The sequence below is a fragment of the Carcharhinus amblyrhynchos genome, chromosome 29 (assembly GCF_965287045.1).
Source record: "Carcharhinus amblyrhynchos chromosome 29, sCarAmb.v2.hapA, whole genome shotgun sequence".
NCBI classification, from domain to species: domain Eukaryota; kingdom Metazoa; phylum Chordata; class Chondrichthyes; order Carcharhiniformes; family Carcharhinidae; genus Carcharhinus; species Carcharhinus amblyrhynchos.
The window spans coordinates 1,456,816-1,480,134 of NC_137352.1; the positions used below are offsets into that span (position 1 = coordinate 1,456,816).

The window sequence follows — 23,319 nt, forward strand, 5'->3', positions numbered from 1 at the left end:
TGACCTGAGCCGCTTCATCAGCAGAAGCTGTCAGTTCCGGGACAATCGCACAGTTGGATTCTTTGGCAAGGTTGGTATTCACATTTCTGAAATACCCCTGTGACTTGAGCTAACGATTTCAGCAGACTGTCTGCAAAAAGTGCAAGTGGGTGTTTTCAGCTTGTGGATCAGGGCAGTCATCCTTTTTACCCATTCTCCGCAAGCTGATGCACAGACCTTAATCCTGAAATGTTCTGTTTGCTCCCTCCTCTCCTGAAGGTGCTGACTCTCACTGGGGTACAGGGTCCCCCTCCTCTCCTGAAGGTGCTGACTCTCACCGGGGTACAGGGTCCCCCTCCTCTCCTGAAGGTGCTGACTCTCACCGGGGTACAGGGTCTCCCTCCTCTCCTGAAGGTGCTGACTCTCACTGGGGTACAGGGTCCCCCTCCTCTCCTGAAGGTGCTGACTCTCACCGGGGTACAGGGTCCCCCTCCTCTCCTCAGTGCTGACTCTCACTGGGGTACAGGGTCTCCCTCCTCTCCTCAGTGCTGACTTTCACTGGGGTACAGGGTCCCCCTCCTCTCCTGAAGGTGCTGACTCTCACTGGGGTACAGGGTCCCCCTCCTCTCCTGAAGGTGCTGACTCTCACTGGGGTACAGGGTCCCCCTCCTCTCCTGAAGATGCTGACTCTCACCGGGGTACAGGGTCTCCCTCCTCTCCTGAAGGTGCTGACTCTCACTGGGATAAAGGTTGACAAACTGGACACATCTTGTGTCTGGGTCCTAATCCTTTGGCCATTTACAGGTGGTCCCAGAGAGTGAAGGAAAATATTTGAACCCTGGACTCACTGCTGAACCTCATCCCATCCTCTTACACAAACTGAATCACGGGAAGGCAGGATCACTGGCGACCTGCTCCATTCCATCCCAAATAAACAAGCAAGGAAGACTTGTATTTACAAAGGACCTTTCGTGACCTCTGGATGTCCTGGTGAAATACGTTTTAAGGTGTATTCATCTACTGTAACGCAGCAGCCAATTTCAGACAATAAGAACCCAGAAACAGCAATGGGATCATGAGCAGATAATGGTTTTTTAACGATGTTGCTTGCTCTTTGAGCAGTCTTGTGGGATCTTGCGCAGAGAGAGCCTTTCTTTAATATTTCATCCAGAAATTGATGGCGTTGTAAGTGTGGGCAGTGTAAACTGTTGGGTGTTGTACATGACGTTGCTGAATCTCTCTCCTAGCCAGTTTACACTCTGTGTTCTATTTTAAAATCCTGCCTCCCCCGCCTCACATTGCCAGTTTTGGTGAATCTGCAGTGAAAAACAAATGTGTATGACGCTGGCTGGTATGATGCCAGTTGTAGCTGATTGCAACTGGAGACAGAATCAGCAGGCAGTTAATGAAAATGCTACAACGTCAGTGGCTCAGAGACGTCATTGCAGCTGCCTATCATCTCAGCAAAAGGATCGAAGCTATGTTGCTATTCTCAGCAGGCTGCACTTGTTAGATTATCTCAGCAACTATTTCTGTTCTCCTTGGCCTGGTTAATGATCTGTCCCTTGCTGCAGAGAGAAATAGCTGTTGTTAAAACAGCCGGTAGTGGTTCCTCGAGCATCTGACCGTACCATCCCATTCACAATGACTCTACCCTAAGCTCAGCCCAGAAGATGTGAGTTATCAAGGTCACAAGTGAGCTTGTGATTTCTGCACAAGCAGTGTGATGTTTCTGTTCACACGTGACACTTTGCTAATCCCCTATGTCTGTGTGGAAACACCATTCATCAGTCCGAGGGACTCGTGACTTGGACAGAATCTATCTCACCGATCCCACGTTTGCCCCAGGTTGTTCCTAAACTGTCTTGGTTCCACGGGCTGTCTTTCTCCTCCCCAGCCCCTTAAATATGAAACTAAAGTAAAAGAAGCTGAAAATCAGAAATAAAAACAGAAAATTCTGCAACTACACAGCAGGTTAGGCAGCATCTTTGGAGAGTTTCAGATTGACAAGTTTATCAGAACATCTTTTCTATAAACTTGTCCTTTAGAAAGTGGAATTTATTATAACGAGTATCATGAGGGACTGAAGGGTATACTGATGGAGAGAGAGAGAGAAGAACAGGAGGAGACATGTTTGGAGCATTAACATCAGCCTGGATTGGTTGGGCCATTGTGCATTTATCTCTACATTGGGAATAATAAAAATTAAGCTTCTTGAATTAACTGTGTGCTTTGAGTTTTGATTTCTGATAGATATCGATATGAAGCTTGTTATTAAAATTGTTCAAATCTAAATTCAGTTACCAGACATTGTAACTGTTAGGCTACAAGATGTCCAAATGCTGTTACATTGGATCCTGCCTCATAACAAGAGTGGGACCCACTCCGAGTCTGTTGATCAGTTCAGGGATCAGTGAACAACTTTTCCTCAGTCAGTTTGAGATGGTCAGCTTGGAGCAACCAGTCTGAAAGTATCTCAGACAGGACCCCAAAGTGCTGCCATCAGTTCTTACGCAAGGATATTTTGGCCTTGGAGGGAGTGCAGAGGAGGTTCACTAGGCTGATACCGGAGTTGAGGGGGTTGAGCTATGAGGAGAGGCTGAATAAACTAGGCTTGTACTCGTTAGAGTTTAGAAGAATGAGGGGAGATCTCATTGAGACGTATAAGATGATGAATGGGATGGATAGGATAGAGGTGGAGAGACTCTTCCCGCTCAGAAAGGACAGTAGGACTAGGGGACACAGCCTCAAGATAAAGGGGGGGGGCGGTTTAGAACGGAGTTGAGGAGGAACTTCTTCACTCAAAGGGTGGTGAATCTCTGGAATTCTCTGCCCGTTGAGGCGGTGGAGGCTGCCTCGCTAAATATTTTTAAGACGCGGGTTGATGGGTTTTTGATAAGCGAGGGGATTAAGGGTTATGGGGAGAGGGCGGGAATGTGGAGCTGAGACATGACAGATCAGCCATGATCTTATTGAATGGCGGGGCAGGCTCGAAGGACTGGATGGCCTACTCCTGCTCCTATTTCTTATGTTCTTATGTTCTGAGGAGCTTGGTTAGGAACTCAGAAGGAAACCCAGGAGCCATTGCTGACTCTATGCTTCGTGTACCCTGAAACCCAGGGAGAAACTTAGAGAAAATTCCAAGACAGAATCTTCAAAGGAGGAGATTGGGAATTGTTGAGACAGATTTGCAGTGCGATTAGTTGACTGAGTGGTTGATTTTTTTTTAAGAGTGTGCAGTGATCACCAATCCAGACAACAGCTTCCGCAGCAGCTAAACGGAGTTCTCCGCGCTCTTTGCCAAATTGTGTCAGGAGCAGTTCTCAATGCTGTGAGTCATTGATTGTGGGGTACCACAGTTGCAGCCTGGGTTCCCGGCAAGGTCCCACTTTTTTTATTCATTTGTGGGACATGGGCATCTCTGGCAGGCCAGCATTTACTGCCCCATCCCTACTTGTCCAAGGGCAGTTAAGAGTCAACCACATTGCTACAACCACTTGTACTGATTTGCTGCACGAAGGCCTTGGCTGGTGCAGAAACGGTTCGGGGGGGGGAGCAGGTACCCAATGTTGGCAGGTAGAAGCCGGATGGGCAGGCTGTGGGGTGTTGATGAGCAAGTTTTTTTTAATGGTAGTATGCTGGTTCCATTCCTGCTGCCATAGGGCCTCTGCTGTTATTCCTTATTTACTGGTTGACTGCATTGGGATTATCTTCTGTGTGATTTCTCATTATCCTCTGAGTCAGAGGTGAGAATGTTATCTCTTGAGTTCTGGTTTGAATTATATGTTAACATTAGCATTTCTCCATGAAGCCTCAAATACCAGGCTGGAGGATTAACCCAGTGGTTTTAAGAAGTGTTTGATGTTGCGCTTGAGTCAGTTTGCACAGAAACAGTGAACTCTATAGCATTGCATTCTCTCTGTGTCTGTGTGGGCTTCCTCCCATACTCCAAAGATATGCAGGTTAGGTAGATCAGCCATGCTGAGTTGCCCCTTAGTGTCGGGGGCTAGCTAGGGTAAATGTTTGGCATTATGGGGATGGGGCCTGAGTAGGATTGTTGTCGGTGCAGACTCAATGGGCTGAATGGTCTCCTTCTGCATTGTAGGGATTGTATGACTCTATGATAAAGTAAAAATTACAGGTAGTCTTAACAAGAGTAGCAAGAGAAAATAATAGCCGGGATCTTTGCTCTTTCTCTCTGCAGCAGGAACCACTGCATGATGGGTGTGGATGTCTCTTTAGAAGAGGGTTAGACTGGGCCCTGATACTCTCTCGTTTGCATCATGTCAGAGACTGCTATGTGAAGAATGGCTGAGGTTAAAGTGCAGGAACCCCAGCAGGATGCAGGGTACCCCTGAGAGAGAAGTAGGGATGGAGAACACGGAGCTACAGACTGGAAATATCTCCCATAGACATTATCTGGCATTATCTGGAAATGATTTTACCGAGAGTGGGGTGGGGGAATTTTCCTTGGCTAGTTGTAGAGAAGGATTAGTGTCTGCAGAGTAAGGGAGTGTTGAAGGAGCTGACGCTTCAATAAAATACACGTGCTGAAAACTGTAAATGGAATGAACGGGAACAGAGAAGGGAATAATCAGCCGACTCACTGGGAAAATTTCCCGAGGAACTTCAGTAGCTGCTCAGTCTTTGGTTCCTGGTCACTGACCCTAATTCCCTAAATTACCGGGTGTACCTCCCTCTGCATTTTCAAAAATTATAACTCAACTGTAATGAACTGGGAGGTTTGGTTTGAAGTCCCACTTATTGGTTTGATTCAAGTGAATACAGGACTTCCCAATTTATGTTGTGAATGTTGGCACTTACAGTGGAAGGTTTCTGTTGGGATTTTTAAAATAATTTGATGGGATATTGGTTTATTTTACAACAATTGATGACTCATGTCATTATTGAGTTTTGGGACTAGCTTTAATTCCAGATTTTCATTCATTGAATTTAAAATTCTACCAGCTGCCATGGTGGGATTTGAACTTGTGTCCTCAGAGCATTACCCTGGGACTTTGCATTACTAGTCCAGTGATGTTACCAGTGATGTCGCCTTCTCCCCTCCCTTGGTGTTAGGAAAAATAGTCTCACTCTAGCTCACTCTTGCCTGCAATTCATTAGATTGTGGGATTGATTCCCACTCAGAGACTCGAGCACACAATCTAAACTGGTACACTCCATGCAGTACTGAGGAAGCACTGCACTGTCAGAGGTACATTTTCTCAGATGATACAATAAACTAAGCCTCTATTTACTCTCTCTCAAGTGGGAGTCAAAGATCCCACAGCAGACTGAACTAATGCGAGAGTTCTTCATCAGTCTTCCCACAATGCCACAGATAACTGAACATTTATCTAATTTTTATTAGATGGCTTTCATTGTGTACAAACAAAATATGTAGATGTAACCTGTATGATGCACTTTGGGCTATTGTTCAGTAATGTGCTTAGTTGTTATAATGCAACTCTCTCTTTTATAGTGGGATTACCAGATAGTGATATCCGGTATAGATTATCCATAATCTAAGCTTGGATAGATGAGGTTACTACAGCCTGTGGGAAGCCATACACTGGTACATTTATATTGAAAGTAAAACTCGATGGGGGGGCTCAAACATTCAGCACTGTGGGGTTAATGAGACTCCGTGTCCAGGCATGTTTGATTGGAGTTTCCTTTGTTATATGAGTGGAGTTGAGAATGTTGAGTGCTGGGATTAGTAGCTTTGCTTATGTTTTCTCTGGCTAGGATTTAAATTCTTTGTACCACATTTCTATTTGATTTAAAGCCTAAACCCACTCTGACTGGAAACTGTTATATCTGAAAATTTAAAACTCCAATTTAATCTTTGTTCCTTTTTTTTCAGAATTCTAAAAGCAGCCAGGGCCTGGTGGGGCTTCGGAATCTGGGCAACACAGTGAGTTTCATTTTTCAGTAGAAGCACTTTACTGTGCTTTCATTATGGATAATCTCCAGAACTTGGCATTTATTTAAGGATGTGTTTTGCAGTTGATTTGATTGATTTAAAGGGGTTTGATGTCCAATGTAGTTGGATGGTAGGGCAGAGTAAGGCAATGTCAGGCAAACTAATGACTAACTGCCTTTACCTGCAATGCGAGAACAGACGTATGTGTTGGAGGACTATTCAACTGTGGGGGCATCACATTCTAGTCTTCTTCTGAACCAAAATCAACAGCTGTTTTCCAGCCAGGATTAGTAACGGAATGAGAAACAGGAGCTGAATGATCCCTCCCATGAGAACAATAAAGTAACACCAGGGAACATACTTATCAGTTGGTACATTTCGGGTTGTGAATCTGGTTAAATGGGGGAGAGTAAAGCTCAGATGTGTCAGAGGTGATGGCTGGGTTTGAGTATTTACGTACCAGTGATATCAGTGCAACAAGAGGAGGCAATGACAATACTCAAACCCAAAACAGTGCATGTTGGTTAAACACCTGCTGTGTTGTGAGAATGGTGGCCTGGGATTTGCAAACATACACTTGTATTTGAGACACCTGTCTTTACATCTGTTTTATAAATAAACTGAGGTGTGAACTCTGTTAACTCAAATTATTTTTCAACTTGACTGGTAAAAGCAAATCCTCAGAGGCAGTTGAGTTGCAGGTTGGAAATATTGGAGGTGATGAAGGAAGTAGGTCACAAGACAGTTAGCACTGTCTCTGGGAACAAGTCTGTAGCAACTAACCTGTTTCAGGTTTGAGTAACTCGAGCAAAAAAACCTGTTGGACATCAATCCGGAATTCTAAGCTGGACTTCCATCCACTGTTCAAACCTCCTGACTCGAGATCAGAATTCTACCCAAGTCACCAACTAACTCAAAAATGGGTGTTGGGAAGCCACCTAGAGGACATTTGGTGGGACAGAGTGCGAGAGATAATTGAGTTCCCATATCTTGGAATTCTTATGGCCCTGTCGGTTTTCCTGCAGTTGCAGCACTCAGTAACTGAAGACAGGCTGCCTGAAGGAACCAGACTGAGATTGTTTTCACAATTGCCAGTCTCTTCCAAAACCATGAAAGCTTGCCCAGAGAGCACAGTCTATTCTGAATGCTAAGCATTGGTCTCACTCATTCCATACTCATAGTCTCTGTATGAATTTCATCTGCCTCTGTTTTGTTGGGATAGTTACTAATGTTCCTTTTTATGTGCCTTTTTTTTGGTGCAGTGTTTCATGAACTCAATCCTGCAATGTTTGAGCAACACCCGAGAACTACGGGATTACTGTATTCAGAACACCTACCGGCGAGATCTCAACAATCGGAGCCGTACCAACACTGCACTCATGGAGGGTATGTGTTTCTGTGTGTTGGCCAAGGGCTATGGAGAGGTCAGTAAATCTCCTCCACCTAAACCGATAATACCATCCCCACCCCAATTGCTTCAAAATGGAGCAAAATATTTTGCAGTCTGAGCCTGGCCTCTGGGTTCTCCCAATACATTGCCGTGCTTGCATTGTCTGTAATCCCATTATCACCAATCAATCCCCCTAGGCCTCATTACAAAGGCAATGCAATTGATAAGATGCAGAATGACCTCCTTCAGTGCCAAGTTTAAAAAATAATTTGTGAGTTTTTGTAATAATTTACTTAAAATAATTTGTGAGTATTCCTCAACCTGCACTGACCAATTTCACTCAAAGCTCATCAGTTTTTGTTCTCTCCTGTAGAATTTGCAAAGCTTCTCCAGGCTCTGTGGACGTCCTCCACCAATGACCCCATCAGTCCTTCTGAGTTCAAAACACAAATCCAGAAATATGCCCCGCGATTCGTGGGATACAAGTAAGTGACATCCAAAATATAAATAGCAGTCAGGGCTGAAACTCGTTGCCATGGCTCATTCCCCTCATGTTGAAGCTGCTCTGACACCTGGGTGGTGATGAAGGTTGTCACGTAAATGCAGATTTGTTTATTCTTTTTTGCCACACCTTGCTTGAAATCTTTTTGTTTACTCAGTCAACAGGATGCTCAGGAGTTTCTCCGCTTTCTGCTTGACGGGCTTCACAATGAAGTGAACAGGGTGTTGGTACGTTCCAAGGCTACAGTGGAGGACCTGGACCACCTCCTGTAAGTGTCCACAAGCTACCGGTGTGACCTGTACCTGTCAGTTAGCTGCTCAGGGCTGCCTGCGTGAAGATAACTGCCAGTGGTTTGCTTTGTGCTGAGTGCTTTATTCAGTGCAGAATCCAGTTCACAATTTTACTATTTCAATATCATTTTGGGGATAGATTGTTGTGGTCCCTAAAAGCTCGAATTTCTTATAATTTACAGCACAGAAACAGATCATTCGGCCACTCAAACCTCTTTCATCTAAACAGCACAACATATCCTACTACCCATTCTTCCTCCCTCCAAGAGATTATCTAACTTCTCCCTGAATCTGCCTCCACTGTTCCTAGTGTTAGTCAGCTCCGATAAATTGTCATTTCTATTCTCTTGCAAATATAACTTCCAAGTAACTCTCCTTTGGTTTTATGTACCTCCCGAGTTCTGCAGGTCCAGTCATTACCCAGCAACAGAGTCAGCTTTTGGGGTGATTGCACTGCTGATTGAGATGTCCTCTCAGTGTCCTCTGTTCCTTCTTTCCCTGATATTGTAGCTAAGGTCTATCGGTGTGAGTGTTATAAAAATGTGGAACAGGAGTATTGCCCTAATGTAACGCACAGCCAGACACTGCTCCCAACTCACTTTGGCAGATTCTTGTGAATGTGACACAGCTGTTATTAAATTCAGTGTTTCTAATTAATTAAAGACTTTAGGAGAATGTAAGGAAGGTGGTATAATTTGAAAGAATTTGGTGTCTGATGTGGGCATGCACTTTAAATTTTCCTCTTTACCTCTAGTGATGATGAAAAGGGGAGAAGAATGTGGAAGAAATACCTGGAGAGAGAGGACAGTCGGATTGTCGGTAAGTGCAGCATATTCAGGTTTCCACATGAACATAACCAGGTATGTGTGGTCGGAAGAATATGTTAAATAAGGAGTATAATAGGTGCAGGAGCAGAGGGAACTGGGTGTATAAGTGCAGAATTAGCAGGACAGGTGGAGGGAGCAGTTAATAAAGCATATAGTATCCTGGGGTTTATTAATAGGGGCGCAGAGTATAAGAACAAGGAGGTTATGCTGAACTTGTACAAAACAGACCTGAGCTGGAATATTGTGTAAATTCTGGGTGCCACTCTATAGGAAGAATGTGAACGTATTGGAGAGAGTGCAGAAGAGGTTTACATGAATGGTTCCAGGGATGAGAAACTTCAGTGATGAGGATAGATTGGAAAGGTTTGGACTGTTCTCCTTGGAAAGAAGAATGCTAAGAGAAGATTTGATAGCGATGCTCAAAATCATGAGAGGGCTTAATAGAGTAAATAGGAAGAAACGGTTCCCAATTGTAAAAGGATTGAGAGTGGGAGGGCACAGATTTAAAGTGATTTGCAAAAGAAGCAAACATGATGTAGAAAATCTTTTTCACAAAACTTTTGGTTGGGATCTGGAAATGCACTGGGTGGGACTGTGATGGAGACAGGTTCAATCGAAGAATTTGAGAGTCATTAGATAATTATTTGAATAGAAACAATGTGCAGGGTACAGGGAAAAGGCAGGAAATGGCACTAAGCCATAATGCTCATTTGGAGAGTTGGTGCAGACATGATCTCCTTCTGCATCATAACAGATCTGAGAGTAACTGTGCAGAATTGTGGATTTCAGGAGCATTCGCCTGAGAGGAAATACCTGATTTCTTTTTCACATCAGTAACAACTTGACTGCTTTCTGTTTTTCAGATCTTTTTGTGGGCCAGTTGAAAAGTTCCCTCACCTGCGGTGAGTGTGGCTACTGCTCCACAGTGTTTGACCCTTTTTGGGACCTGTCACTACCAATCTCCAAGGTGAGAGATCAAAGTTTTAAAGTTTAGTTTATTTATTATTAGTCACATATAAGACTTACATTAACACTGCAATGAAGTTACTGTGAAATTCCCCTACTCACTACAGTCCAGCGCCTGGTCGCGTCAATGCACCTAACCATTTCAGAATTTGGGAGGAAACTGGAGGAAACCCACGCAGACATGGGGAGAATGTGCAAACTCCACACAGACAGTGACCCGAGCCGGGAATTGAACGCGGGTCCCTGGCGCTGTGAAGCAGCAGTGCTAATCAATGTGCTGCCATAAATTTCACAGTAACTTCATTGCAGTGTTAATGTAAGCCTTAGTTGTGACTAATAATAAATAAACTTTAAACTAAAACTTTAAACTTTAAAAAGCTTTGATAGAATGCAGTTACATCAGGTTCACATCTGCGTAGGGACCAAATATGAGGTTCCCTTGATAAGCAGTTCAGAAGTTCACTGTTCATGAAGCTGCTAATATTCAGATACTGTCTGATCATAAGAACCTCCTTTAGCTACAACTATTCTCCAGGACACAGCCATTGGACACACACTTCTGTGAAGAAAAGTGAAATGTTGGGGATTAATGATGCGAACAGTATGTATCCATGACTATTGAACTGAACAGAAGAGGATAGAAGCCTCAGCTTCTGTTTTTCTATTTATTCTCACAATGTGACATTTATTGCCCATTAGATATAATGGCCTATTGGCCTCTCAGTGTTACGTACAGACTAAACTGGGTAGGGATAGCAGGTTTTCACTAAAATCCTGCAGATTCATTTTGAGACCAACTTGTTCATTTATTACCCATCCCAGATTAATTTTTTAATACTGAGTTGGAAGTTCTCAAGCTAGCCTGATGGGTGTGAACTGGTTTGCTCTGGATTATTAGTTATTGCCTCTGGATTTGTATTTCAATAATATAATCACAATTCCAGCAGACCCTTTATTGTGTGACGTTTATTGGCCCTCCTAGGTAAAATCTTTGCTTTGTAACTTTGATATGTGGTAAGAATATCTACAAAGGGCAATGACTGGGAGATTTATCTTGGATTTATGTCACAGTCGACAGGTGCTGGAAGAAATGTGAGCAATCCTTGCTTCCGAATCCCAGCAAATTATTCCTCATTTGCAGCAGCCAGACAATAGAGAACCAGGGTGACAGATTACCAGAAGTACGCCTGGCAACATCTCTAGCGAGAAACAGGCCAAATGTTTCATATCAAGGAACTTTCTGCTCACAGGTGCTGCCAGATCTGCTGAGTATTTGCAGCATCCACAAGTTTGCTTTTGTTGACAGATTAATAGCCTTGTTTGGAGCTGACACATAGTGGAAAGTCTTCTGCCTTTTAATGTGGCAGAAATCCCAAATCTTTAGCAATAAAGTGAGCGATAATATTGTGAATAATTAAGTTTTTTTCCATCACTATCACAACTTTTTTTTTGATAGCATTTTGCGGTGCTGCATTGCCAGATCCGAGTGCACTTTGAACAAGTTCCGTGTGTGTCAATTAGGGAAGAGCTCCAGGTGCAAAGGTCATGCTGACCTGGCCCCCTCAGTTGACAGTTTCATCACACAAGATCTGTCTTATCGTTATCACCAGTTTTCAGAAAATGTTCTGAGTTTCATACTTACCCAAGCTGTTGTTTCTTTTGCAGAAAGGTTATAGTGAAGCTTCACTGATGGATTGTATCAGACTATTCACCAAAGAGGATGTTCTGGATGGAGATGAAAAGCCGGTGAGTTGACCTTTTCCTCTTGTGATGGTCATTCTGTTTTGTCACTGTGTAACCTTGTTTTATTATTAGTGATTGAGACAGTAGCAGTTCTAAAAATTAATTCTCGATATATAGTCACCTTGATAAGGCTGGCATTTGTTGCCTGTTCTAAGTTTGCCTGAGAAGAGTGGTGGGTGGCCTTCTTTAACCATTGCATTCTGTGATGCAGAGGTGCTCCTGTAGTATTGATAGGGTGAGAGTTCACAGGTAAAGGTTAAGCGGTCTAGATTAATATTTTTGGGCAGTGGGGGACCATTATTCCTGAGGGATTAACAATTCAGATCCAGCTCAAACTCGATTTCAACTCTGACTAAAAAGGAGGAAAAATTTAGAAACGGGAGATTAACCTGAAAGACAAACTTGAGTAACACAGAATAGGAAAATGATTTCCCAGGCCAGAATTCTCTGGCCATTCACATCCAACTGCTGCTGTCAGTGAGAAACAAGAATTTGCCTCTCAGCGAAAACTCCACTTGCGGCTGCAGGGTGAGGGCAGAGAATCCCAGCCTGAGTTTTTGAGTATTTTTTAAGGAAGAGGCAAATAGATTCTTGAGAAGCAAGGGGAGAAGGGTTATCTGGGGGCAGGCAGGATTGTGAATTGAGTTTACAATCTGATCAGCTATGATCTGATTGAATGGCAGGGCAGGCTCGAGAGGCTGAATGGCCTCCTCCTGTTCCTTATCTGAGTGGACTTAGTCTCCAATCAGGATGATTTAATGCCCAAAATGTGTGCTAGTGCAGCCAATCCTGAAACCCTCCAGAACTTTCAATTACTGAATGGATTAAATTTAAAACCTATTTTGTTTCAATTACTCAAACTGCACTGAAAATAGAGATTAAATGAATGGTGGGGTTAACACAATTAACTGAAGAGCAACCAATAATCTTTTGTTTGATTGTTAAGGGACTTGGCATGTCGCTGACTAACTGATTAGTTTTCAAATTCCCTCTGGACAATCCAGCAGTTTGAGCAAAAGATAATTGATGTCACCCAGCAATCTCACCTGCAATTTTTGGATCAAAGTCCTGGAATTCCTCCCCTGCCGGCACGGTGGGTGTACTGAACCACACCCACTGCAACCACTCACCATCACCTTCCCAAGGGCAATTTGGGGGACCAGTAAAATGCTGGCCTAGCCAGTAATGTTTTAAACTTTTAAAATGTCTGTGAATGAGTCATCGGCACTGCCTGCTTGAGAAACTTTCTATTCCTGAACGTTTTGTGTTCAATGTATCCATGGATGCTACTTTACTCCCTTTTACTAGGAGATTGACTTATGCTGAAAATAAGTCTCACTGCCTGCTGATTTGAAATGTGTTACTATTTATCCTAGGATGTCACAGCCAAGTTTAATCCTCTTCTCATCCAGTGCCTTTCCCCGCCCTCCACTGTCATGGAGCAACAACTAACTTTCACTGATTTATCTCGGACTTGTCCAGTTTCCCAAAGGCCCCTCCTCTTGCAATTTAGTTAACTCATAATTTACTGAAGGTTAAATCATAAAGACATATTCTATAGTCCAGGCTTGTATTCATTGGGTACAGAAGAGAAAGGTTAACACAGTTTGAGGGGAAACATTTCCTCTGGTGTGAGAAACAAGGGTGATTAAAATTAGAGTCAGGGATATGTCATGAAGTAGGCCTTCACTCAGTAGCGGAACTCTGGATTGATCTGTCCCCAAAATATTGTGGTGCTATGGGTCAGTTGAGGCTTTCAAGACTCCGATCATTAGATGTTTGTTGGGTACATTGAGGGCAAATGGGGTGAAAGCACAGATCAGCCATCATCTAATTCAATGACAGAACAGCTCAATGGGCTGAATGGCCTTGTTCTTTAACTGCTGTTCATAAATCAGCACAGACCAGGTATTGGGTCCAAGCTCTCCTACATTGCTTTAACAAAATCATGATTGAGATTGGTGGGGGATGGGGTACAAACTCCTAATTTTCTTACCTCTAACTTTGCACACTCTGTTTTTCAGACCTGCTACAGATGCAAAGTCCGAAGGAAATGTACCAAGAAATTCACAATCCAGAAATTCCCAAAGATTCTCGTGCTTCGTATCCTTCTGATAAATCGCTCCTGCAAGATTGTGCATATTTTCTGCCAGCTGATCCTTACTATTGCACTATTGCTTAGTTGGTTTATTTAGCATGGTGCGATACTGATATCTGCTAGAATTTTAGAGAAATGGGAGCTGAGTGACAATGAGGTGGGACAATCCATGTTTCATCTCTTGGTTTCAATCTAAGCTGAATTAGGCCTGATCTTTCTCTGAATTCAGGTGCCAGCCCAAGTGGAAGAAACATAGAAGACAGGAGCAGGAGGAAGCTATTTGGCCCTTTGAGCCTGCTCTGCCATTCATTACAATCATGGCTGATAATCCAACTCAAGAAGGTTGTATAATCCCTATCATTGCTAGCCAGCAATGCAGAGAACTCATTTCTGCACAATATCTGTTTCATTTATTTTATCTCTGTTTAGTTTTATATCTCTTGCACATTTTCTCACACACACACTGTTTATTTCTATCTCCAGTTAACTATGTGCCCTCTAATATTGTTGTTGGTTTCTCACCTCCTATGCAGCAGGTACTAACTGTCACACAGAAATGGGTTCCATAGGCACTGATCCTCTCTGGGGTACCATTACACAGGCAATGGTAAATCAAAATTCTCACCCAGCTGGCTGGTATTTTCAAACGTGAGTGATGTTGGCCAAGTTATTGAATGTGTTGGGATGAATCGCAACCCCACTAACCTGGTCATTTCCCACATTGTCCCTGTTTGGTTGGGGATGAAGTGGGAAAAGTGTCTCTGTTGGGTTTTGAGTCTCTAACCTAGAAACCCTATAGCTGAGAGCAATGCTCTGACTCCCAGAGAGCTTTGATCCCTGGGGAAGAATTACCATAGAACTATAAAAAATTACAACTCAGAAACAGGCCTTCTGGCCCTTCTTGCCTGTGCCAAACCATTTTTTGCCTAGTCCCACTGACCTGCATTTGGACCATATCCCTCCACACCCCTCTCAGCCATGAACCCATCCAAGTTTTTCTTAAATGTTAAAAGTGACCCCCAAATTTAGCACTTTATCTGGCAGCTCATTCCACACTCCCACCATTCTCTGCGTGAAGAAGCCCCCCCTAATATTCCCTTTAAACTTTTCTTTCACCCTTAACCCACGCCCTCTTTTTTTTCTCCCCTAGCCTCAGTGGAAAAAGCCTGCTTGCATTCACTATCTATACCCATCATAATTTTATACACCTCTATCAAATCTCCCCTCATTCTTCTACGCTCCAGGGAATAAAGTCCTCACCTATTCAATATCTCTCTGTAACTCAGTTTCTCAAGTCCCGGCAACATCCTCATGAACCTTCTCTGCATTCTTTCAACCTTATTTACATCCTTCCTGTAACTAGGTGACCAAAACTGTGCACAATACTCTAAATTCGGCCTCACCAATGCCTTATACAACCTTACCATAACACTCCAACTTTTATACTCGATACTCCGATTTATAAAGGCCATTGTACCAAAAGCACTCTTTATGACCCTATCCACCTGTGATGTCACTTTTAGGGAATTCTGTACCTGTATTCCCAGATCCCTCTGTTCAACTGCACTCTTCAGAGTCCTACATTTACCCTGTATGTTCTACTTTGGTTTGTCCTTCCAAAGTGCAATACCTCACATTTGTCTGCGTTAAATTCCGCTACATGAGAGAGCCCGCCCACGTTTCCAAACAGCGATTGGTCAGTGTGACTTAAAACCGTTCCCTGACTCCTTTAATTCTTTGTCTTTGCTCCTTTCTTTGATATCCCAGCAGGAAACTGGAACTTGTCTGACTTTTTACAATCTATGACCCTTGACTCAGCACTTTATTCAGATTTGAAGCGATTCTCCGAAGCTCGGATTCGCACCAGTAAACTCTCTACTTTTGTAAATTTTCCACTGAAGGATCTTGACCTTCGAGAATTCTCATCTGAGAACAATGGTGAGAAATGTAGGAGTGTTTGGGATGATTATATGTACAGAACTTATATAGCACATTGACATTGTTGCTTCATGATCCTGACATGTTACTGTGTCAGTCCTTCAGTGTGTCTCTGGATTTGCACTTTCTCATCAATCACAGGATTCTGTGCTCAAGTCCTACTTCAGGACTTGAGAGCAAAAAAATCAAGGCTAGCACTCCAGTACAGCACTGAGGGAGTACTGCACTGTCAGTGGCATCATTTTACAATGAGAAGTTACACTGTGGCACCATCTAAAATGCCCCATGGCACTATTTTGAAGAAGTTCAAGGGAGTTTTCCCATGTATCCTGGCCAATATTTAAATCTTAATCTACAATACAAAGATAACTCAATTATCTGGTCATTCTCATCTGTGCTATTCGTGGGAACTTGCTGTGTGCAAATTGGCTGCCCAATTCCCACATGACAAAAATAACTACACTAGCTGTAAATCACTTTTGAGATGTCCAATGTTAATGAAGAGTGCAATATAAATCCAAGTCTCTCTGTTTGGTTAGAGTTGTTCCCAGTTATTCAGAGACTGCACTTTGATGGGATCAAGGATTGAGAGTTCTGTGCCTGGGGTAAAGCTAACATTCTCTCTCTCTGCTCCAAGCTGTATATCAGCTCCGTCCTTGAACAGCCAGAGTTAGAAAACTTCACATTGTCGATTTTTAAACGTGTTCCTTCTATTTGTGGGAGGGCAAAAAAGACATTGAGAGCAAATATCAAAAGGAATGGAGAGAGGGGTTAAATCCAGAAGTTTCCAAATCCATCCTGTATGTTGATGGAAAAAAGGATAAAAGTTTAATTGAACATCAAAGGAAAGGATTTAACTGAGAGTCCATCAATGCTGCGTCATGGAATATTCTGGAAAGGATTTAAGTGTACTGAGAGTCTATCAGAGCTGCGTCATGGGTTATTCCGATACAAAACCTAGAAATAAGTAAAGCTTCTTCCATTGTTATAGCTGCTATGGAGTAGTTGATTGCAATACAGGAAAAATATATTTTTCATTCTTTTTCTTGGCAGTTCATGCAGTTTACAATCTCTACGCTGTGTCGAATCACTCGGGCACCACCATGGGGGGCCATTACACTGCATACTGCAAGAACCCCCAGTCTGCAGAGTGGTACAACTATAATGACTCCAGGTAAGTTCCAACAATGCAGCACTACCCACGCCCAACACCCTGCCGTGCTGCCTACGTCCTGCCCGCGCCGCGCTGCCTGCATCCTGCCCCGCCACGCTGCCTACATCCTTGCCACCCCTCACACTGCCCATGCCACACTGCCCACGCCCTACCCCCTCGTGCTATCCTGTTATGATGCTGAAAATGGGAGCAGACAAAGGGAGCAATTTTGCTTTTTTGTTCATAATAACTCTGCCTATCTGGAGTTTGGGAAAAATGTGCCAGGATTTCTCATTGAATGAGCCATCCATATTGGATGAGAGTTTAATCCTGCTGCAACCTCTGCAGTTAAAGAGCTGCATGTCTGAGAACGCCATTAATGAAGACTTCCAACATGTAACCAGCATGCTCAGCTGGTGCACTGTTGCAGAGAGGAGGGGGGAGGAAAACGAGAGTTGGAAATGATAAGCTGTCTTTTTTTGCAGAGTGACTCCAATGTCATCGAGCCAGATACGGACAAGTGATGCCTATGTTTTATTTTATGAACTCTCCTGCCCTCCCTCTCGGATATAACTGTCTCCGCACGTGCGAGAACAAAGCAGCTAAAACTGTCTTACAGCAATGGCAACTTTCATAAGTGACATCTCTTGTGTCCTCGTGATGCAACACAACTTCCTTGACTAAGAGTTGAGCCAATCAATGGCCAGATTGACTGACTGCAGCAGGATCGAGAGGGGCAGAGGAGGGAGGGCAGACACAAAGGGCTCTTTCAGAAACTCCAGGGTCACCAGCTCTGCAGCCATTGACAGTTTCCAAAGTACACCAGCATCTGATGCAGAGTGAATGCAGCTCACATTAACATCCTACTACTGAAATACTGTCTGCAGCAGTGAGCTGTAGGAGCTGCAGATTCTGCACCAGCACCTCTCTCTCGGCACTGTCTTGGAGTATGTTTATTTTCAGTTGCAGAATTTTTCTTGCAAGTCTTTTCAAACATTAAAACCACAAATTGTTACAGAGAGGGATGGAAACGGTCTGTTGCTGTTTCAGATCCTCAGAATTACAAACAAGGGAATCGGGCTTAGCAGATTATTTAAATGTTTATTTATTTTTTTTGGTCTTGTTGCAGTGACTTGCCTGAATTCCTGCGACACATCTGGTTAGAACCATCACCATCCAACAGGCAAACGCTCCTAGCTCCCCTAACTGCTCGCCTAAACTAGGGTCATTGTCTCCGCAAAGTCTGCAATATTTAAAAATGTTAACTTATATTTAAAATTAAAACAAAACTCACATTTAGTAAGTTGCAGTTTAAGATTGAAGGAAGCTAACCAGCTCTGAACTTAAGTTAAAGTGACCAGGATTGGTACACTCTTCTTGAAGACTGACAGGAGTAACATTTACTTGCCCAAATTAATCAGCTTTATGTCTAAGTCCCAAGAGAGATGTCTCTGTGAACCTTTTGTTGTTATACAGGGTTAAAAATACCGTGCAGCTGACAGCTTAGCCTCTTGATGGTACAGACTGTTCTCCATGTCACAGAAGGAGAAGGGAAATCTGTCTGCTTTCTGTAATCAGTGTAACTTCATTGAATCCACAGCCTGTGTTTTGTTTTTTCATCCCTGAGAACCACTCGTGACCAGAATATCCACAGAACCTATTGAGTCAGGCAGTCTGTTTCCTCGGTCTATCTCAAACGTGTATCTGGTATTCCAGGGAGTGACCAGCAGTGTTCAATCATCCTGTCACAATTCCTTCCAACTTTATTTTTCCTTTGTTTGGTTTGCCTCCTGTCTTTTCCTGCCTCCTCCTCTACCTCTATCCTCGTTTCCCAGGGACTTGCTCATCTTCCAGACACCATTTCTCACTTTCCCTTTTTTTAAAAGGATGTGGACGGGAAAGGAATGAAATTTAGAGAAAGAGACATAAAGAGTTAATTGTAGCTTCAAAACATCCAAATCTTTGTAGCTAAACAGATCGATTGCATAAAGTAAATCCTGTTACCTGTTGTTGCCGGTCGTTTCACCTCACAACTCCTACTCAGCACTCGGCCATTCCAAATTGTAACAGTGAAAGTTACATGGCTGTGGAGTATGCCTATGATTCCTGTATTACTAAACTACTTCTCAGCAAAAAATACCAATCAGGTCGTATTTTACTGGACTCCAATGTTTGATTTTAGTATTTGTGTTGTGTAAATTCTGCTGCCAGAAAATATGACTGATCTGGAAGATGAGAAATCACATAGAATCTGAGAGATTAGTTTCAGCTCAAAAGGATTACAGAGAATGAGATTCTGGAGCAGTCCCCACATCCTGTGATTGGGTTAATTTGTAGCTCTCTAGCTCAGCCTGAGCTGTCCCTGGGCAAGTTCTGAAACATACATACTGCTCATAGTGCTGTGAGAGCCAGTGACTTTAATTTTGCCCCTTTATTGATGTAGATAACAGGAACAATGGAGATGCTATCTTCTGTTAGTGGTGATAGTTTATCCCTTTTACCTCATTCCTTGTTTTATTTTTCTCTAAAGCCCTTCACTGCCCTACTCCATAATGCTGTGTCTCTCTGTACATCTGATTAACCCTCTAACTCTGGCCACCTGAGGCAGCGCACTGTCTTTCCTGGCAGGTTGTGAAGACTTTGCACAAGTGTTCTTTTATCTGGCCTTGCTCCAATCCTCTGATCTTTCTGTATTTCCCTGACCAGTGATGCTGCATTCTCCAGTTCTGATTGATGACATAATCTTTGTTCAGATACCTCCTCCCCAACAATCAAAAAGCAGTCAGTAGCTAGAGGACTTAAGAGCCACTAACTTGGCACCTGTAGCATAATCACACTGAGTCCATTTGTTACTTCCTATCACCACCCCTGACACTCATCTTCCAACAGTACTTTGTAATTTTATTAACAAAAGACTAGTTTTAATGTGTTAATTTCAAATTCTAATGTATGGAGACATGCTGACTGTTCTAATTTGATATGTCGTGGGCTTATGGATGTATCTTGTTTACTGTGTAAACAAGCACCAGATATATTTTATATTATGTACATTGAGGAATTGTACATAAGAAATTTTAACTAAATATATATCTATAGTACTTAGAATAACAGATGTGTGTATACACGTGCAGCATAAATATATATAAACCTATGCCTTGGAATGACAGCCTGGTGAGCAGGTACTAAGCAATGTTCTTTGATCTCAGTACAGTATGAAATTCTGTTTGGTTTATTGTTTAATTTAAGTGAGGAATGTTGCTGTCTGATTGTAGAGGAGGCTGTGGCTTAGGCTGCTGTGCTCAAACTCTAAACACAAAGCTCCCAGGGGAGAGGATAGTACAGTGAATTTGATTTTCTTTACATTGTATGTTATTTTTAAATGTCCCTCTGATCCCTTTCTTCTCCCAAGTCGATCGGTCTTGGGGGCAAACTGTATATTTGCTTCAGACCTTTTCGGTACTGATATTGCAGCCACTCCCCAGCCTGTCCTCCTATCTGCTGTTTTCTCAAGTGTGAAATGATAAAGGATGGGGAGGTGGGTAATGTCGCCTTCCAATCATGGTGCAGGTTTGAGAATCCAAACAACTTGCTTTTAGGACCGGTTAACCCCCGTTTGGCGAACAAACCAGACAGAGCAATCCTGATTCTGCTGGAACATTACAGGAGGTAATATTCAATCACAGAAACCGGGAGGGGCATTTTTGTTTACAGGATGTCAGTGCTGGGTTATCATTTATTGCCCATCCCTAATTTTCCTCAAGAAAGTGGGTGTGAGCTGCCTTCTTGAACTGCTGCAGTCTCTGAACTGTAGATACACTCACTGTTAAGGAGGGAGCTCCAGGGAACATTTATAGGAAGTGGGAATGATTGTGTTAAAAAAAAAGGTGACAGCTTGTGTTTCTATTCAAGAAAATGTTTTTACCAGCTCAGGTTCTCTGTCAAACCTCCCCTCTCCTCCCAGACAATTTCTTAGCTTTCACTTAGCTCTCCCCCTCACACTAGCTCAGAATCCTGGCACAGTCAGAGACAAGATAGTGCAGCAGATTCCACAACCTGTTTGGAGGTGATTGGGTAAGCATTGATGCTCTCTCTGTCTGATTAGAGAGCAACAAGTTCCTGTGCCTATGGCAGAGTGAGGAGAAGGACAAGGGGAAGAAAAATAGCTGTTCCTTGCAGCACAGAAGTGGAGTTTGCAGCTGCAGTGATGCTGGGCAGCTGTGAGCATGAGTTAGTTACACAATGCTGGGATCAGGAGGTTCCTCACACTCTGCCCACACTCCTTAACCGTTGGTATTACTTTCTTGTACTGTTTTATTTCATATTAACTGGAATGTCTGGAAAAATATTAAGAAAAAGAATCTGCACTTTGTTATTGCTGCAGGGATGCCGGGTGAGTTTTAATGCAGCACCTGTGGTTCACTGAAGGGCGTGCGCATGCACCTTGTTTTTTAAAACTACTTTTGAAAGAATAAAAGCACTGTGAATATTAAACTAATGTTTGTTGCCTTTCCCTTAGTTTAGATTTGATTGCTAACCTTCATAGAGTTATTTCTGGAGGTTTAATCACATATAGTCATAGAGGTTTACAGCATGGCCCTTCGGCCCAACTTGTCCATGCTGCTCTTTTTTTCAAAACCCCTAAGCTAATCCCAATTGCCTGCATTTGGCCCATATTCCTCTACAACCATCTTACCCATGTAACTATCTAAATGCTTTTTAAAAGACAACTACTACCTCTGGCAGCTTGTTCTACACACTCAGCGGCCTCTGTGTGAAAAAATTGTCCCTCTGGACACTTTTGTAACTCTCCTGTCTCACTTAAACCTTTGTCCTCTAGTTTTAGACTCCCCAAACTCTGGAAAAAGATGTTGATTTTCTACCTCATCTATGCCCCTCATTATTTTACAGTTCTATAAGATCACCCCTAAGCCTCCTACGCACCAGGGAAAAAAGTCCCAGTCTATCCAGCCTCTCCTTTTAACTCAAACCTTCAAGACCCAGTAGCATCCTAGCAAATATTTTCTGCACTCTTTCTAGTTTAATAATATCCTTTCTATTATAGGGTGACCAGAACTGTTCACAGTATTCCATGTGTGGCCTTACTAATGTCTTGTACAACTTCAACAAGTCATCCTAACTCCTGTATTCAATATCCTGACCTATGAAACCAAGCATGCCGAATGCCTTCTTCACCACCTGTCCACCTGTGACTCCACTTTCAAGGGGCTGTGAACCTGTATCGCTAGATCTCTTGTCCATGATGCTCAGTTTTTTTTTAACCACTAAGCTAGTCCCAGTTGTCCATATTTGGCCCATATCCCTCTATACCCATCTTACCCATGTAACTGTCTAAATGCTTTTTAAAAGACAAAATTGCCCTCCTCCTGCTCTTATATTCTATGTTTCTATCTATAATTCTCTCCAATGCCCTACCATTAACTGTGTAAGTCCTGCCCTAGTTCCATTATCAAAATGCATCTCCTCACATTTATCAAAATTAAGCTCCATCTGCCATTCATCAGCACACTGGCTGAATTGATCAAGATCCCATTGCATTCCTCGATAAACTTCTTCACTGTCTACTATGCCACCAATCTTGGTGTCATCTGCAAACTTACTAACCATGCCTCCTAAATTCTCATTCAAATCATTAATGTTCATGACAAATAACAGTGGACCCAGCACCAATCCCTAAAGCATACTGCTGGTCACGGACCTCCAGTCTAGTAAACAAACCTCTACAACCATCTTCTGTCATCAAGCCAATTTTGTATCCAATTGACTATCTCAACCTGGATCCCATGAGATTTAACCTTATGCAACAACCTACCATGTGGTACCTTGTCAAAGGCCTTGCTAAAATCCATGTGGACAATGTCGACTGCCCTCATCTACCTTCTTGATTACCCATTCAAAAAACTGAATCAAATTATGAAACATGATTTTCCACTCACAAAGTTATGCTGACTGTCCCTAATCAGTCCTTGCATCTCTAAATGCCTATAAATCCTGTCTCTCAGAATGCCTTCTAACAACTTACCCATTCCAGACATTAGGCCCACAGGCCTGTGGTTCCCTTCTTAAAGGCGCAATATTTGCTACCTTCCAATCTTCAGGCACTTCACCCTGTGACTGTTGATGATACAAATGTCTCTGCTAGGGGACCCGCAAGTCTCTCCTTAGCCTCCCATGTCCTGGAATACACTTCTAGTCTGGGGATTTATGTACTATCATGTTATCCTGCCATGTGATATCTGTAGTGGTTATCGCAGCTCTTTCCCGACTTCGGATTTTGGTCTGGGCTGGGTTCCCTATGAAGGTGACAACTCTGAATTTGGATCTTCAGTTCCACTGGCTTATATCAGGATCATAAAACCAGCCAATACAGACTGTCCTGAACCAATCAGCAACTGGACAATGGGGTGGATGTTTGGGAGTTGCTTAAAAGCACATTGTTCAAAGATCAGTACCATGTTTCTTAACCACTCCCTGGACTTGGAATCCCCT

General features: G+C 43.0%; 1 protein-coding gene across 5 annotated transcripts in view; it reads left to right on the top strand.

Annotated features, from left to right (window-relative positions):
• usp2a (ubiquitin specific peptidase 2a) overlaps positions 1-21,303 on the top strand; it is a 115,315-nt gene extending 94,012 nt beyond the window's left edge. For all 5 annotated transcript variants that reach the window (XM_080214828.1, XM_080214826.1, XM_080214829.1 and 2 more), the window contains 11 exons: positions 5,846-5,896; positions 7,168-7,291; positions 7,669-7,780; positions 7,955-8,065; positions 8,842-8,906; positions 9,778-9,881; positions 11,546-11,626; positions 13,648-13,726; positions 15,552-15,659; positions 16,713-16,833; positions 17,298-21,303. In XM_080214828.1, the coding sequence (XP_080070954.1) occupies positions 5,846-5,896; positions 7,168-7,291; positions 7,669-7,780; positions 7,955-8,065; positions 8,842-8,906; positions 9,778-9,881; positions 11,546-11,626; positions 13,648-13,726; positions 15,552-15,659; positions 16,713-16,833; positions 17,298-17,385 (1,044 nt within the window). In that variant the 3' untranslated portion in view covers positions 17,386-21,303. The remainder of the gene's footprint in view (positions 1-5,845; positions 5,897-7,167; positions 7,292-7,668; positions 7,781-7,954; positions 8,066-8,841; positions 8,907-9,777; positions 9,882-11,545; positions 11,627-13,647; positions 13,727-15,551; positions 15,660-16,712; positions 16,834-17,297) is intronic.
• Positions 21,304-23,319: the final 2,016 nt, after the last annotated feature.